Below are 17968 nucleotides of genomic sequence, written 5' to 3' on the forward strand. Positions count from 1 at the left end.
CGTTGTCGGCGGTGGTTAAAGAGTGCCGTCGGAATGATAAAAGTCGTAATGTAAGGGGTGGTGTTTTTCATTCGGTTGGAGAAGGTAATGGCAGAACTGCGGGGGGAGATTAAAGGTGTGTTATGTGAGATGCGGCCTGCATTGTCAAGCCCCAGGTAGCCTTTAGCGAGCGGCGGAAGGGTAATTTTCATCATCTACATAGTCATGAGTCGCCGGTGTAACAGTCAAGGCTCGAGAGTTTAGCCTCTGATTACGTTTTTGCCGAAGAGAAGATGTGATGGCGTAAACGATATTTTGTAAGAGCAACATATTTGGTAGTACATTGGCCTTATTTACTGTATGCTCTCTCCTAGCATAAAGACTGGTGTTTTCTTAGCAATAATACAGAAATAAGGCTGAAAATGCACATACCAAGCTATATGCTATTTTCATTCTGTACTAATACCGTATATTCCGGACTATAAGTCATAGTTTTGGCCGGGGTGCGACTTATACTTATATTTATACTTATACACTATACTCCAGAGCGACTTATATGTGATAATATGTGTTATTTTCACATTTGCAACTGCATTTTATACTCCAGTGCGACTTATCTATGTTTTTTCTTCTCTATTCTGCATTTTTTGGCTGGTGCGACGGTAAATTGTCCATTATCAATTGGGGCAGACGATGACAAACTTATTTATTTCAAGGACTAACGGCACTTATCAATTTGCTTGGTGTAAACGCGATGCAACACTTGCTCAACGTCACTGGTTAAACTGGTTTTGACCAAGAATCTGAAAAATGGTCCGTAAACAAAATCATACAAATCTTCCAGAATCCCAAACAAATACAGTCAAATAGCTGTTAAAAAATACATGAGGAAACACAACATTTTCATCTTTAAACATGTCATTGTGACCTCCTTTTTTGTCACTCAAATGGATATTTAAATCCACTGTGTAAAAAGAAAGCTTACTAAGGAGCATTAGCTGTATTTTAAAAACTATCTGACAACATTAAACATCATAATTCCACCAAAATGCCATCTTTATCAAGAGTAAAAGAGGCGCACAGAGGACACCAGTGAGGGGCTGCTGCTGGTGGGACTGGCCTAGTTGGAAGAGGCCAGTTTGGAGGTTGGGAGCAGCAGATGGTAGGGCAAACATGGACAGGACACCTTCCACCTGCCTATAGGGCACCCAAGGGTGTGTGAGAGTGTCCGCTCCGTGGGTGAGACAAGTGGGTCAGGGCGCAGAAGTGGGACACACAGGAGCAGTATGTGGGGTAGAGGCAAGCGTTTGAGCTAAATTTAAAAAAGCTGAAAAAAAAGGAAATGGTTGAGTGGAGCCCGGGTGTGATTTCACTGTACTACTGAATACATTATTTGTGATTAAACTGGGCTTTCAACAGGTTTGGAAGATGTTGCATGTGGAATGACCTAGATCCTTTTCAACTGTGTACAAAAGATTCACAATAGATTCTTTCCTCTTTCTAAATAAGAATGTTTGTCTATGTCTCTCACAAGAATAACAGCAGCAGCAGCAGCAGCAGCAGCAGCAGCTCATAGTACAGTGTGTTGGAGTTAGTTACACTGTCAGGGTGAGTCAGTGTTGGGAAGGGACTGAATACTTGCATGGAAAATATAACATATTCAGAACACTCATTTAGAATAACTGTATTGTGGTTACTTTTTAATTGGTTGGTTACTTTCCTAAAATCAGAGGAATATTTAATAGGGTATATGAAAACAAGTGCGAGTGCAAGCGCAATTTGTCTTCTCTAATTTGATGTGATGAAGTTTGTCTTATAAATAATTGCGTAACAAACAGTGAAACAAAAACATAAAGTTGTATATGTCATGTTTTTACACTATAATATAATAGAACTCAATGTGAAAGTATTCTAAGTATTCAGAATTACAAAGAGTCACACTAAGAGTTACAAAATACATGTTAATGCAGGTATTCAGTATTCTGTAACTAGATACATTACCAACACTGGTTGTAATAGTACTAAAAGTAGAAGCCATAATTGCCATTCAAAGGGAGTTAAAACCTCCTTGAGTCAAATGCTGTTAGCTTTTTACACTAATAGTCTTCATTATCTCTTCATTCTTGCAGCATTAACAAACCTACTGTATTACAACGACACAGCAAATGGTGTCAAACCCAAAAGGCTCGGTTCGTTTCATAAATACCACCATCTACAATCAAAAGTAACACTGTTGTGGCCCAATGTCCTCAAAGAGAAATCTGCCCTCTGCATTTGACAAAACCACAACAGCCCTTCAGTTACGATAGACCATTTATCATTCATTTGGTATTGTAGTTGTAAAGTGTAAAGTCCAGCGATTCATCCTTGTTAGAGGCCCGTCGTCGCCGTAGCAGCAGCAGCAGCACATTCGAACACTTCTACCGGCTGCGAGTCAAGGTCAAGTTGTGAGTGTGAGTGTAGGGTCTCCGGTCAATGCTGCGTCCTCCACAAACAGGCAACACAAGAAGAGGCAGCGAGAGCAAGCTCCTGCAGAGAGCCCTCATCTCACATATCAGCCCATGTTGCATGTACTTCCCATTACCATGGAAACCGTATACCAGCTCTTTTAAGTCCACGAGTGTTGGAAGTGTTTGCGTCATTTCTCCGGAGGGGGAAAAAAAAGAACTGTCTAAGAATAGTACTCACTCAGTAAATCACAACCAGAGGAGACTTGAAAACATAACTAATACGTGGTGGTTACACAGGGAGGTTAAGTTTGATAAAGGCTGCAGTACTTCATCGTGAAATCAGGCTTCAAAGTGCACGGTATTAGGGAGGAAAATGAGAAACCACTGCCCTTTGTGTGTTTTTTCCTTCTATAATCAGGGATAAATAAATGCCAAAAATATAAAGCTGTTCAATCAATGCAAAAGTCTTTTCAGAATACAGTACTTTGACTGGACTATATAATGGAATATGTTGCAAAATACGTTTTAATGCAAAGATATTCAGCATTCTGTATCTACATTTAAAGTATTCCTTCCTACCACTGACTGTTTGCTCTCTACATTGTCAACAGTAGAATACTTTTTAAGAAGTATTCACAAGTGAACTCTACTTTCAGTTTGGTCTCGACTCGTTTAACTTGTGACAAATACAATCTAAAAACTGTCGTAGGTTTGTTTTTCTACCTCTCTTGAAATACGTTTTCAGTTTATTGTCCAGCTGAGTTCAAGCTTTGTATGAAACGTTTAAGAATAAAGGCAGTTATTGTAATTACCCAAGGCATAAATGAGTCTCAACGTGACATCGTGATTTAAAAAGGTTTGAGTGCCCAATAAATATAGAGCTGTATAAATATGACAAATAAACCATTTAGAAACACCATATAACAGCAAATACTACTTAATATTCTACAGTATAACACAACCACAACCACTTTTACTTGCACCAGCACAACTACCAGTACTACTACTTCTATCATAACCATGTACTTCATTTGTATTGAGTTTGACGTCAACTTTAATCGTTTTTTTTTAACTCATTCATAAAACATTCGCAACAATAACAGTAAAAACACGTTCATGTCCAAGTGTGTCTATCATTGACTCACCTCGGGGCCTGAGACTCTCATGGACATCCCGCTCTCGCTGTCCCCTTCTGAGAAAGACCCTGACTCGTCGCTGGAGTTCATCCCGCTGGTGCCAAATCCCTGTTCAGTCTTGATTTTGGAGCAGTCCTGAGGGTTCCTCTGCTCCACCAGCCCGGCCAGGCAGTGGGACAGCCCCGAGATGGACCCTGAGCGCGGGGACGAGGAGTAGTCGTACTGGGGCATGCTGGATGGAGAAATCCCACTACCGCCGTCGTCCGGGAAGGAGAACGAAGACCTGGAGCTGGAGGTCTGCGTTTGGGGCTCCGACGGCGAAGGCGAGTGGGCTGCTAGTTTGACGGGGCAACTCGAGGTGAGGCATGAGCGGCCACTCGAAGGCGACTCCACTTGCATCAACGCCGAAACCTTTTCCCGAAACTTATCCTCGATGTACGACTGGCCCACGTGCCGCTCCCCTGCCGCCGACGAGAAAATAACACTACTCCGCCTGTCCAGTTCGCCCTCGTGCTTCGACGACGACGCTTTGGACCGCTCGGCGTTCTTGTCCCTCGGGCGGTCCTTGACGAGGTCCCTGTAGTGGTTGAGAGAGAGTCTGTTGGTGAGGAGCTGCTGGATGGTCGTACTGGGCACGGCGCTCAGGTCCAGGCCGCCCCTTTGGAGGTAGGATCGTAGACAGGAGGAGGGCGAGCCTTGACCCGGCGAGTGCTCTGCTGCTACTGGTACCCCTTCCACCTCCAGCTCCATCTCCAGCACTTCCTCCGTGCAGAGTTCGGGGTTGTAACCGTTCCTGTTGTCTCCCGCCTCCTCGAACAAATACGGTTCTTCCTTGATCCGCGAAGGCGTCAGAAGAGGTTGCGACGGATCCTGGTAGTGGGAGTGGAGCGGGCTCGCCGAGTCGCAATTTGGCAAAACAACCTCGTCGTGATGTTTCTCGCCGTTGTGCTTGCTGTCCATGATTGGATACTGGTACTTCCTGTATTTGGGGCTGTATTTGGGCTGTGGCGCAGTGGGTGCTACATGATTGGTCTGCTGCCGGTGGTCCGCCGCCGCGTCGCCCGACGGGAGGGACTCGTCGAACTCCTCGATCATCACGTCGTCGTCGTCCGAGTCGGCCTTCCCGTTGAGGGCGTGCTGGCTGTCGTTCTGCAGCTGGGCCTGGAGGAAGCGGAAGCAGGAGTCCTCCAGGTTGTGGACGCCGAGGAAGTCCGCGCACAGGATGACTTCGTGGATGTTCTCGCGGCTTAAGACGAGCTTGGCAGTGTAGGCGAACTGGAGCAGCGGAGCGAAGCCCTTAGCCGTGACCTGCGGAACAGAAGAGGGAGGTGCACGTTATAGGCTAATCGTGTAAATATTCAAATAATATCCAAATTTTCTTACAAAAGCGTACAACATGTGGTGTTATTATTATTTTACATATATTCTTTTTTGATAAATTGTGGATGTTGAGGTGTGGAACAGACAAGAGTAAGAAATTATAAATCAAAATGACATGAATCTGTTTTGAGTCTACATTATTTTGAGGCCTGGTCTAGACTTAGTTTGGTGCTCTTTTAGTAAAGTTTAAGTCCTGATGCAGACTTGGTTTAGTCCTGTATTAAGTCCAGTTTAAGTCCTGATGCAGACTTGGTTTAGTCCTGTATTAAGTCCAGTTTAAGTCCTGATGCAGACTTGGTTTAGTCCTGTATTAAGTCCAGTTTAAGTCCTGATGCAGACTTGGTTTAGTCCTGTATTAAGTCCAGTTTAAGTCCTGATGCAGACTTGGTTTAGTCCTGTATTAAGTCCAGTTTGAGTCCTGATGCAGACTTGGTTTAGTCCTGTATTAAGTCCAGTTTGAGTCCTGATGCAGACTTGGTTTAGTCCTGTATTAAGTCCAGTTTAAGTCCTGATGCAGACTTGGTTTAGTCCTGTATTAAGTCCAGTTTAAGTCCTGATGCAGACTTGGTTTAGTCCTGTATTAAGTCCAGTTTGAGTCCTGATGCAGACTTGGTTTAGTCCTGTATTAAGTCCAGTTTAAGTCCTGATGCAGACTTGGTTTAGTCCTGTATTAAGTCCAGTTTAAGTCCTGATGCAGACTTGGTTTAGTCCTGTATTAAGTCCAGTTTAAGTCCTGATGCAGACTTGGTTTAGTCCTGTATTAAGTCCAGTTTGAGTCCTGATGCAGACTTGGTTTAGTCCTGTATTAAGTCCAGTTTAAGTCCTGATGCAGACTTGGTTTAGTCCTGTATTAAGTCCAGTTTAAGTCCTGATGCAGACTTGGTTTAGTCCTGTATTAAGTCCAGTTTAAGTCCTGATGCAGACTTGGTTTAGTCCTGTATTAAGTCCAGTTTGAGTCCTGATGCAGACTTGGTTTAGTCCTGTATTAAGTCCAGTTTGAGTCCTGATGCAGACTTGGTTTAGTCCTGTATTAAGTCCAGTTTAAGTCCTGATGCAGACTTGGTTTAGTCCTGTATTAAGTCCAGTTTAAGTCCTGATGCAGACTTGGTTTAGTCCTGTATTAAGTCCAGTTTAAGTCCTGATGCAGACTTGGTTTAGTCCTGTATTAAGTCCAGTTTGAGTCCTGATGCAGACTTGGTTTAGTCCTGTATTAAGTCCAGTTTAAGTCCTGATGCAGACTTGGTTTAGTCCTGTATTAAGTCCAGTTTAAGTCCTGATGCAGACTTGGTTTAGTCCTGTATTAAGTCCAGTTTAAGTCCTGATGCAGACTTGGTTTAGTCCTGTATTAAGTCCAGTTTAAGTCCTGATGCAGACTTGGTTTAGTCCTGTATTAAGTCCAGTTTAAGTCCTGATGCAGACTTGGTTTAGTCCTGTATTAAGTCCAGTTTAAGTCCTGATGCAGACTTGGTTTAGTCCTGTATTAAGTCCAGTTTAAGTCCTGATGCAGACTTGGTTTAGTCCTGTATTAAGTCCAGTTTAAGTCCTGATGCAGACTTGGTTTAGTCCTGTATTAAGTCCAGTTTAAGTCCTGATGCAGACTTGGTTTAGTCCTGTATTAAGTCCAGTTTAAGTCCTGATGCAGACTTGGTTTAGTCCTGTATTAAGTCCAGTTTAAGTCCTGATGCAGACTTGGTTTAGTCCTGTATTAAGTCCAGTTTAAGTCCTGATGCAGACTTGGTTTAATCCTGTATTAAGTCCAGTTTAAGTCCTGATGCAGACTTGGTTTAATCCTGTATTAAGTCCAGTTTAAGTCCTGATGCAGACTTGGTTTAGTCCTGTATTAAGTCTAGTTTGAGTCCTGACGTTTTCCACAAGTGCACCAATAATATAATTCCTGAAAATGGATAAGAAAACAACAAATTCCTTGGTTCTTGAGCCCACACAAAACATAAGACAGACATGCTTTACAACACAATTAAACTTTCTACTGCCGATGTCGACGTGAATAAGTTCTGAAACCCCCTGAAGCACACAAAACCACGACCTTCATCCATCCTGCTCCCGGAGCCGGGCTCTGAAACCACCAGAGAACCCACAACCACACTGCACCAGTCACTGCACCAGTCACTGCACGAGTTACAGAACAACTACAATCCCTCTCGAGTCTCCGCTTTGATTTCCTTGGCTGTATTTACTTTCATCATGATCACTCCAAGAAGAAGGCTGTTGAACCAGAGGGAGTCTTCCACACTCCCGATCAATTAGCTTTGATCTGATTTCGCTGACTACAGCTCGTTTGCGGACTTCTTACTCACGGACGCTCCGAGATCAAACTGCGAAAACACATCACGAAATATCGACAAACTTATTGAGCAATCTGTATATCCCCGGGAAAGAGATTAGTTATGGCTGTACGACGTTATGATTTTTGTTGTTGCGCATCGTGTATTGGATGTTTTTGAAAGTGCCGCTCAGCAAGTTATAGATTGACCTCACAAGCAATAAATCTGCTTTCTTCGTCGTCATTTTTTTGCTGCTTGCCTATTTTTTCCATCTACCCGGCTCCTCGACGCTCCCGCCCTCTTCCCCATGTTTCCCGTCTTCATCTTGCCGTCAGCAGGCAGGCGCACATGTGTGTTCTGTGCGCAGGTGTGTGGCGCAGAGTGCTGTGTGTGCATGAAAAACCTCTGTCTGTCCGTCTGTCTGTGGGAGCAGAGGAGTGTAAGCCTGTTTTCAGCTGGCATCAGCATCTGCTCCCTCCAGCGCAGGAACAGTCACAGTGGCACCGGAGAGGAGCCGGTGCACCGTGTCCACAAAATGGACACAGGGTAAATGCAAGAGTCATTGCACATCGGTGTGAATATTATGCTAAGTTAAGTACTGAATATAGTATGGCGTGTGGTGCAATAGGTTTGAATTTCCTATCAAAGTAAGGACTCGAACACTTATGCATGAAATATTAAGTCTAAAATGTTGTTTTAATAGCCCTTGATGTGACTGTTTACTGTGTGGATGAGGCAGTATCACCACGGGAAATACACAAATGTTGAATGTATTATTGTTTGTGGAATTGGCTCCACAAACGAGTTCTGTTCATCTTAAAAACTCAAAGTCCACTGTTGATTATCTATTATCGACGTAAATTAAACATAAATCATTACACAAATTCTGACCAGCCGTTCATCTGATTTGAAGTGTTTGACACATGATCCGACCTTGACTGTCAAACGTCCTCTCTTTTTTTAAAGAAACTAGATACTATAGACAAAACTGAGCATAAATAGCATGAATGCAAATAATACATTTTCATTATGAGGGATTCATAGAGTATAACGAGACTATAGTGAAACAAGTGATCCATATTTCTGGATTTACTGGTAATACTTGTTTTGGAGTATCAATGCCACTTTTTCCCTCGACTTATATCTATTTAAAAACATGATTACAGATTAAATATAGTTATATCTATATGTGTATAAGTATAATTTGTTTCATTGGTAAAATATTTGCCTCTATTAAAGAGAAATGCCTTAAACTAAACCTTGCATGATTGAGAAAGGTCTTTATCTTGATCAACGCATTATTTTAAAAACATTACATTCCATTGTCCCAAGACACAAATCTATATCATGTATCGAGCCTTTTCCTTAGAATAAAAACCAAGTTCAACTCTCAATTACCGTATTACCTAGACTAAGTTCCCTCGGGCTGAGGTGTTTGACAGCAGCATTATCCTTTTAGCCTGGTTTAAGTTCCCCTGAGTCAGAGCAGCTCATTCTAAACGTCTTCACCTTTACGCCGCAATGACCACGTCTGACGCGCTCAGCTGTCCTTTTCCCTCACTCATCCTTTCTGCTGTGATTTACATTCATTTATTACCATGTTAAGAGCGAGCGCAGCGACCTTTTACCGATAAAGAAACATTCACTGACATGTCCACAGTAATGTAGCAACAACAAGCCTCCTGACATGATTCTCCTGCATTAATGAGCCTTTCCATCAAATATATTCTATTCAAACTTACTGTACCATGTTTGTAATACATTTAAAGAGGAAAAGTAGGAATGAAGGACTTTTAAACAATGTTCTACTATTATAACAGCAAAATAACAGTCAATAACTATTTACACTACTGTACTAACACAACTACTACTACTTCTATAACTGAATGGATGATTTTATTGAAGTGTCATGCTCTCAGGGCCAATATGAGGTCATCCACATGAAAGAAAGCTGTCAGTCTTAAATATAACAAACGTTTACGACAGGCGCAGTGAAGTCACGTCATCTCAGGATGCAAAGTCTTTGTTCTAAATGTCCAGACCTTGTCCACACTGGTGCCACACAATACAATTCACTTTCAAATGACATCATTTCAACCAAAACAAAAAACACATTGTGCATATTTCAAAGTCATTATATAGTGGATAATACAACATAACCTGTTCTCCTCTGGGTTAACTTACACCTCTAGAGCCTCTGTCTTTTTGTTAACTTAGTGCTATATGTTTAACATAAAGCTCAGTAAAGAAACTTTCCTTAAACTGTAAAAAACATTTCATTTTAGTCTTCTGTAACTAATTTCCACTGCTCCTACTACTACTACTACTACTACCACTACTACTACCACTACTACTACTACCACTACTACTACCACTACTACTACTACTACTACGACTACTACTACTACTGCTACTACTACTACTACCACTACTACTACCACTACTACTACTACTACTACTACGACTACTACTACTACTGCTACTACTACTGCTACCACTACTACTACTGCTGATACTGCTACTACTACTGCTACTACTACTGCTACTACTACTGCTACTACTACTGCTACTACTACTGCTGCTACTACTGCTACTACTACTGCTACTACTACTGCTACTACTACTGCTACTACTACTGCTACTACTACTGCTACTACTACTACTACTACTACTGCTGATACTGCTACTACTACTGCTACTACTGCTACTACTATGAACAACAACGACTACATTTCAAAAAGAACTTATGATACACATAAAGACATAGAACATGACCAGAAAGCAATTGGCAATTTTTTTTTTAAAAAGAACATAAATAGCACAAAACAAACACAGAAACAAAATCACGACACATTGGAAAACAAATAGTGGTTCCACCTGATCCAAACTGCGTTAAAATTGTTCCAAATTGAGTCGAAATGTGATTTTTTTTTTCCAATTTCTTTTCCATTTTCCGTATGTCCATTAATGACTCTCCATTTTTTCCCCGGCCCCCAAAAGAATGATCCAAAGATTTCCATTGACTGTGTCCATGGCAGGAATACATAGTTCTGATATTACAAATTACTACTACTACTACTACTACTACTACTACCAACAACATGTACTACTCCAATCTGACAATCAAAATTCTACTTGCCTGGGTGAAAACAAAGTATTCCCTTCCATATTCATAATAATACCTATTTATTATTATTAAAGAGCGATGACTGATGGCGTATGTTTTGTAACGTATTTAATGTTATCTGTTATTACAATTGATTAGAGTGTGCCGGGCGATTCCTGTAAACAGCGCTTTGTAATTGAGGAGAGGGTAAGTGCAGGGGCAGTCTGGAAATAAAACTACATTTACAGCCATTATATGGGATGGGCTTTGATTCGTTAAGCGTTGAGCCGCGTGAGTGATTACTCTATAAGGTAGAACCACACAGACATATTAATCAATATGACAGAACTAGGCCAGTGTATGGTAATGGCCGCCGCTGGGGGACAATGCAGTTCCCCGATCGCCAGCACCGGTGCAGCGGAGAGGAAGCGGGTTCGGGAAATGCAGGCCAACGACATTAATATTCACACCAGACCCTTCCTCATAAACAGATCAATTTGTGTCACCGCGGCTGCTTCCTCTCCGCGCCCTTCGCCTGACCGGCTCGTCCGGCGGAGGTCAAAGTGCGGCGGTGTTTCCAGAGAGAGTGATAAAACGCGGTGTTCAAAGTGCAACGCAAAAAAAGTACAAGTTTATGTGCACAAAGTATTCAAAACAGGATTCATAACAAGTAAGATAAGATAAGATAAGATGTTCCTTTATTGTCCACACATGGGGAAATTTCGGTGTTGCAACGCAGGTAGATATTAAATTATTAAAGATCTTAATAGAAGAACTTTTATAAACAAAACCAAAAAACTCTTATTAACAAGACTCCTCTCATATCTTAATAGGAATGGAGGAAAAAATAAAAATAAAAATAAAAATAAAAATAAAAATAAAAATAAAAACAAAAATAAAAATAAAAATAAAAATAAAAATAAAAATAAAAATAAAAATAAAAATAAAAATAAAAATTAAAATTAAAATTAAAATTAAAATTAAAATTAAAATTAAAATAAAAATAAAAATAAAAATTAAAATTAAAATTAAAATTAAAATTAAAATTAAAATTAAAATTAAAATTAAAATTAAAAGATAGAGATTAAATAAAATAAAATAAAATGAAATAAGTGCATTTTGGTTCAGGTTTAAATGTGCACTGTTCTGGTGGAGCCACCCGTTTGTCTCCATGGAGATATTATTGCCAGAGGTGGATAGAGCAGACCACATTTGTACTTGACAAACAGTAACATTACTTTAAAATACTCAAGTAAAAGTACAACGTGGTGACGCAAAAGACAGACTAAAAGTATTTGGAGACACTACAACTTGAGAAGTGAGTACAGTTTGGATGCAAAATGTATTTATGATTTATGAAATACTGTAACTGGTCAGACAAAACTTTCAATAATGCACAGATTCCAAAGAAAAAACATGACTCAAGAAGAATTATTAAACGTATTTCTTCAATTCTCTTCACTGTGGGCCAAATCAATGTAACTATTACGGTAAATTACAATTCTTTCATGAGACAAAATGCTCCTGCTTCTATTAACTTAACTGTTAAACTGTCAAAATGGGTAAAACGCACTCAGATCTAGAATAATAACTGGTAGCACTTTGTAATAACTACACATTTAACCGCCTGAATAGTATAAAAGCTGGCAAAAACAGAGAAACTTGAAAGCTTGATACTTTTTAATGAAACTATTACAAAGCCTGAATTATTCTTTCAAAAAAAAACATGTGTTCAATCTGAATTAAGTCTTTTTCATGCTTTGAGTGGTTCAAAAAATACTTTTTCCTAGTTCTGGGTCAATGCTTCGTACATCAATTCCGTCCATTAAATTAATAATAGTAACCTGCTGTTGTTAAATTGCCCTCGAGAATACCACGCTCTGAATTTAACAGTAACTTCTTAGATGAATAAACGTCCCTGGCAGATGTACAATCTTTCATTCAGAAAACAGATTCTCCCTGTCACTGATCAGCAATAATTCCACCGTCCGAGCATTAGCAGAATATGTGCAGAATATGTGCACGAAGTATCGATCGGGCCGTGCTGCAGTACCTCTTGTGTCATAGTACACGACACCGCTATTCAGCCAAAGTATAGTACAATAACATCAGGAAAGACCGGACGGATATCGACAATGGGAGCTGTGCCCTCCGTGTTAAAGGCATTGTGGGTATTAGAGCCATTAGTCAGCTTCGGAAAGACGCATTACTCAGCAAGACAAACCCAGCAGCAAACTCAATGTGCGACAAAGTACTACTGCCAGTGCCACTTATTGTGTATTTTAGGTGTTTTGTATGTTCCAAATCCTAAAACGCCTTGTACAAGCTGAAGCAATGACAGTATATTTGCCAGTAATGTCTGTAGTGGTTTTTTTTTTACAAATATATTATTCACATAACTGTAATTGAGTAGATTTATTTGAGGTGGTAATTGTACTTTTTGAGTAGCTTGTTAAACTTGTACATGTAATTGAGTGTAATTCTAGCATGTAATTAACTACATTTAAACTCATCTTAGTTAATGAGTCCCAATTGGCCTAATGCACCGCTCTCTAAATGACAGCACTGCATCGGCCGCTCTGATTGGCCAGAGCTCAGAGAATGTGGATTGTGGTTCAAAACAACAAATCAGTTTTATTATTTAATTGATCAGGTTTTGAATAAAAAACTGATCTAAAATGCTTCAAAAAAATGCATTAAATAGTACTACTTTTTCCACCAGTACTTTACTGGAGCAGAGTACTTGTACTTATACTTGTACTTGAGTTAACATTTTCAGTATACGCTGCTTTCCAACACTGGTTATTTTACCTACCTTTACCTTTAGATACACATATTAGAATAAATAATAATTCCTTTCAGATTACTCCCTTTTCCATCCAGTCTGGTTAAGTTAGGTGTCTTTATTTGTACTCTTGGGTAAACATTTTTGCAACGATTAAGAGACATCAAACACACACAGACACAGTATAAAAAACACAGACATAAAGGATTAGTACAATTTAAACATTTGAAAATTGCGCCATTGCGTGAGCTTCTTTAAAAGGACATTAGCTGCTTGTCAGTTGTCCTTTTTAGTTGCTATCTGGTTCATTCAAAGCTGTCAAACCTGTAATAACGTCATTTATCTGCTGCTGCACACTGGTTTACTTTTTATCTGACAAATCCATCTGTACAGACGTTTTTTTTCCAGACTGCAACAAAGATGGTGGATTTTTGCCCATAACGTTTGATCTCTGTACCTCGTCTGGCAGGATCACAAAATAATTCACTATAAGAGTAAATTACTTATTATTATCATTATTATTTTGTCTTATGTTATCTTATTCTATTTTAATTTTAATTTTAATTTTAATTTTAATTTTAATTTTAATTTTCCCCTCTCTAGTCCTTATTACGGATATGAGAGGTTCTGTCCATAGGAATTTTGTTTATAAGAGTTTTTCTATTAAAGCTTCCTATAAGTTATCTGTTCTTTTACTTCTGTATCTACTTGCGTTGCAACACCCAAATTTCCCCATTGTGTGGACAAATAAAGGCATATCTTATCTCATCTTATAACTGGACTTGTACTTGATTCCACGAGAAAAGTGTCATCATGAAGCACACTTTTTGCCTTCGCCGTACCTTGTCTGGCAGGGTGATGACCAGCTCGCTCTCCCCCGGCGTCCCGTTGTGCAGCAGCGCCTGGAGGAAGTACCTGCTGCTGGCGGCGAGCACGGCCCGGTGGGCGCGCACCTCCCGGCCCTCCACCAGCAGGGTGACGTCGCAGAGCACCCCCTGGCGCCGCTGCTCCTCCAGGCTCAGGAGCACGTTGGCACAGTGCACCTTGGACTCGTACACGTACAGGGGCGCGGCCGCCTCTCCATCCCGGTCCTCTCCCCCCGACATCACTCTCTAGCACCCTGCGAACACAAACAGGGAGACGGGTTCAGGATCGGGGTCAGGAAAGGTTTATTGCCGCTGTCGATGAACAGAATTCACACACACAGGAAGTTGCTTTGGTGATTCGGTGCGACATGAAACGATGAAAAACAATGATAAAACAACCTATACAAAGTCAACCTATATAAGGAAAAAATAATTAAATTAAAATCTGCTCTAAGATAAAAAAAAACAAGAATAGGCTAGGTTAAAGATGATATTTAGAGGACCTTTTGAACATTACGAAGGTACTGTATTTTCCGGACAATAAGTTGCACCTTTTTTTTAAAGTTTTGGCCGGGGTGCAACTTATACTTATATTCATACTTATATACTTATACTCTGGAGCGACTTCTATGTGATATTATTTGTTATTTTCACACTTGCAACCACATTTCATACTCCAGTGCGACTTATATATGTCTTTTTCTTCTCTATTATGCATTTTTTGGCTGGTGCGACTTATACTCCAGTGCGACTTATAGTCCGGAAAATACGGTAGATGTTTTGAATTGTTGACTGCTGCAGGGGTTCTTAATGTGCAACAATATTCACTGGAAATAACACTGTGAACATAAATCTATAGTGTATCTAGTAGTAGCGGAGGTGGTTTTTATACAGTTTTTATACAGTTTTTATAGTAGTCGTAGTATTTGAAGCCCATTCATGGCTCTAACTGCATGGAAAGATATTGACCATGGAAGATAAATTATAATTATTTTTTTAGGGCTGCAACAGTTCATGACTGATCATGACTAACCGTATTTTGATAACAGTCATCATCATCTTTTTCATCCCACAAATATTTTGTACTTTTCGAGTCAAATAAATGCATTATTATGTGGGGATTATCACATGTTAAGCCCCTTGAGGACTTTTGGGAACATCCATCACAATCTATAATATATTAGAATGCGTTATCTGGACTACACAGACTCTAAAACTCATATGGAAAAACCTTTTATTACATGCAGAAAAAACCTTTTATTATTGAATCAAAATGTCCAAAAACAATTTAAGCTTTGCATCAATAATACACATTTATACACAATACAATAAGATGCCTTCAGTCACCACATCTTAACCATTATTTGGTTAAAACTGTTTTTCAAAAAGTCTGAATGTTCAAAAGCAGTAATTGTTGTCAACAGATCAAAAAAAAATATCACTGAAGTCGACTACTAAGATCATTTGCAGCTCTATTGAATATAATAGTTAATAAAAAAAAAAAAACATGTTATTTGATTGCGCCTTTCGGGACTCACAACCGTACAATCAAACAAGCAGCATTAAAACACATATTTAATACAAAAATGATTTAATATACCACATTTAGACATTCTTTGACACACTTTACATGTCAATATCCATTATGTATCATTTATCTGTTATGTACCGGTGCCACAAACACTGCAAAATCACAGTATAACACGAATCACGATCTGTCCATGGATAAAACGGCATCAAAAAATGTAACAGCAAAAACACAAACTAATCTTTTTCATGCATTTCAACCTTGACAAACGCTCCGGCTTGAAACCTCCCTAAATAGTCACACATTTGCCGTCGTCAGGGGCGGTTTATAATAAAACAGCTCGCTTAATAATGACGCTGTACAGTGTGGCTCTTTTCTTTGTTCGCGTGAGTGCACATAAAGCCGCGCGCAGACAGCTGAGCCTGCAGTCTGTCTGTCTCATCAGGCCCCGCGGCTCCCGGAGAGCGCCTGTGTCTATGTGGGGGTCTTTCTGCTGACTCACGCTCTTTTTCTGCACAGAGCAACCGGGGGCCGCAGCGCACGCTCTCTCCGTTCTACTGTACAGTCCGGCTCTGGCTGTTCTCCGGGGCCCCGCGGGCTAATCATCTCCGCGGCCTCCCCCCGGACCGCTCTTCCACTCACTGCTTTTCATGACGCCTGCAAATTGTTTACCACGAGTGACTGTAGTGTGTGTGTGTGTGTGTGTGTGTGATCTCGAACACACAGGGGACACACACACACAGAGCGAGAGAGAGCGCGGGGCGGTTGTGAATATTCATTGTTCCTCCGTGACTGGTGTTATTATATCCTCTGCTATTGACTGATCTCGGCCGCATCGTTATTTCTGAACGCGCAGGGGCCAGTGTTCAGGGGCCAGTGTTCAGGGGCCAATGTGTTCACCCGTGGTTTGGCTTTATTGGGACGCACGCGTTTTTCAGTGGTCATTATTGTTTCCCTATATTCACAGCAATGACAAGAAATCTGCCAATATTCATGCGTTCATTCATTTTCGACCGCTTGTTCCCGTTATAGGGGTCGTGGGTGACTTATCCCAGTGACTTTGGGCCTTAGGCGGGGTACACCATGGACAAGGGTCATCTCATCGCAGGGACATAGACACACAGATAACCATTCACTCTCACTTCACTCTCACATTCATTCACTAGGGCCAATTTAGAGTGGGAGGACATGCAGACTCCGCCCAGAGAGATCGTGTGATTGTCATTGTTCTTGCCCGGCAATCGAACCCATGACCTCCTTCTTAGGCGCTCTGTCACCGTGCACCCAACAAATCTGCCAATATTCATGCATTCATTTTCTACTGCTTGTACCCGTTATAGGGCTCGTGGGTGACTGGAGCTTATCCCAGTGACTTTGGGCCTTAGGCGGGGTACAGCCTGGACAGGGGCCAACTCATCGCAGGGCCAACACATAGACACACGGACAATTATTCACTCTCACATTCATTAGGCCCAATTTTGCCTAACACATCTTTGGAAGGCTGGAGGAGCGAGATTATGTGATTGTCATTGTTCTGGCCCGGGAATCGAACCCATGACCTCCTACTTAGGCGCTCTGTCACCGTGCACCCAACAAATCTGCCAATATGTCGTTATTAATTGTCACACGTAATGACAATGTACTACTATATTTGACCAACTGACCAAAGCAGAACTGTAATTGAAATCATTATTCATTAAGAGGAAGAGAATGTTTGAATCCATACGGTTACAAGACTCATTTATTGCGATAATGTATTGCAGAAGTCTATTGTGATTGTGTTTTATTGTTATGCCGTTAAAAGTGCCTGGAATGTGCCTCAGTGTGGCATTAAACGCATCTGTCGTGCATCAATTACAGGCGTTTCAGTGCTTTTTAAAACACTCTGAATACCTATAGCTGGCGGTGTCACGTGCTTAGGTTTAATGTCGTCCTGTGGAGCATTCAAGGCAAAGCAATAACATCGCCATGGGAACAAGCAGGCGGCGGACTCCACACCAGGAAGTTGCAGTTTTGACAATTTGGAAAACTAAACTATGATTTAGAATTGCACTTGTTGCAGAAAGTCTACAATGGTTTGATCTGTTCATTTATTTGCGTTAATAATTAAGTAGTTGTCGTTATTAGCGCCTGTTTAGAAGTAAATGCACTGAGCTAAACTGTTATGGCAATATGATTTTTTGTGTTTTGTGCATATATTTTAAGTAATCTTATCAAATCTTATCAATTCATGGGTTTCATCTTGTTGTTAAATGCAAAATGTTGAGGACTTTTTTCACATTCCGTGCACTATTTACTTTTAAATTGTAAATAGCAATGGGATCGGCCCTATTTTCTCGCACTTACGAAACCCATTGAATGCTAATACCGTTGCTATTCATTCCATGTCACCAATTAAACAGCTCGAGGAGTAACGCACACCGAGAGATGTCACGTGAGCTGTGGGTGTCGAGGAT

The 17968-nt window shown here is 40.6% G+C and overlaps 2 protein-coding genes across 3 annotated transcripts in view; both read right to left on the reverse strand.

Moving 5' to 3' along the window:
• The window catches only part of LOC140371108 (mitogen-activated protein kinase kinase kinase 7-like), a 298187-nt gene that overhangs the window by 207124 nt on the left and 73095 nt on the right, over positions 1-17968 (reverse strand). The window lies entirely within an intron of this gene.
• LOC140371107 (transcription regulator protein BACH2-like) overlaps positions 1-17968 on the reverse strand; it is a 66599-nt gene that overhangs the window by 5135 nt on the left and 43496 nt on the right. Inside the window, exons 2-3 of the mRNA XM_072458407.1 lie at positions 13961-14238; positions 3575-4873 (exon numbers count right to left, since the gene is read on the reverse strand). Coding sequence (XP_072314508.1) covers positions 3575-4873; positions 13961-14224 — 1563 coding nt within the window. The 5' untranslated portion in view covers positions 14225-14238. The remainder of the gene's footprint in view (positions 1-3574; positions 4874-13960; positions 14239-17968) is intronic.

This window comes from Eucyclogobius newberryi, unplaced genomic scaffold, assembly GCF_026437365.1.
Source record: "Eucyclogobius newberryi isolate DKJ021-1_F unplaced genomic scaffold, fEucNew1.0.hap1 SCAF_21, whole genome shotgun sequence".
Lineage (NCBI taxonomy): Eukaryota > Metazoa > Chordata > Actinopteri > Gobiiformes > Gobiidae > Eucyclogobius > Eucyclogobius newberryi.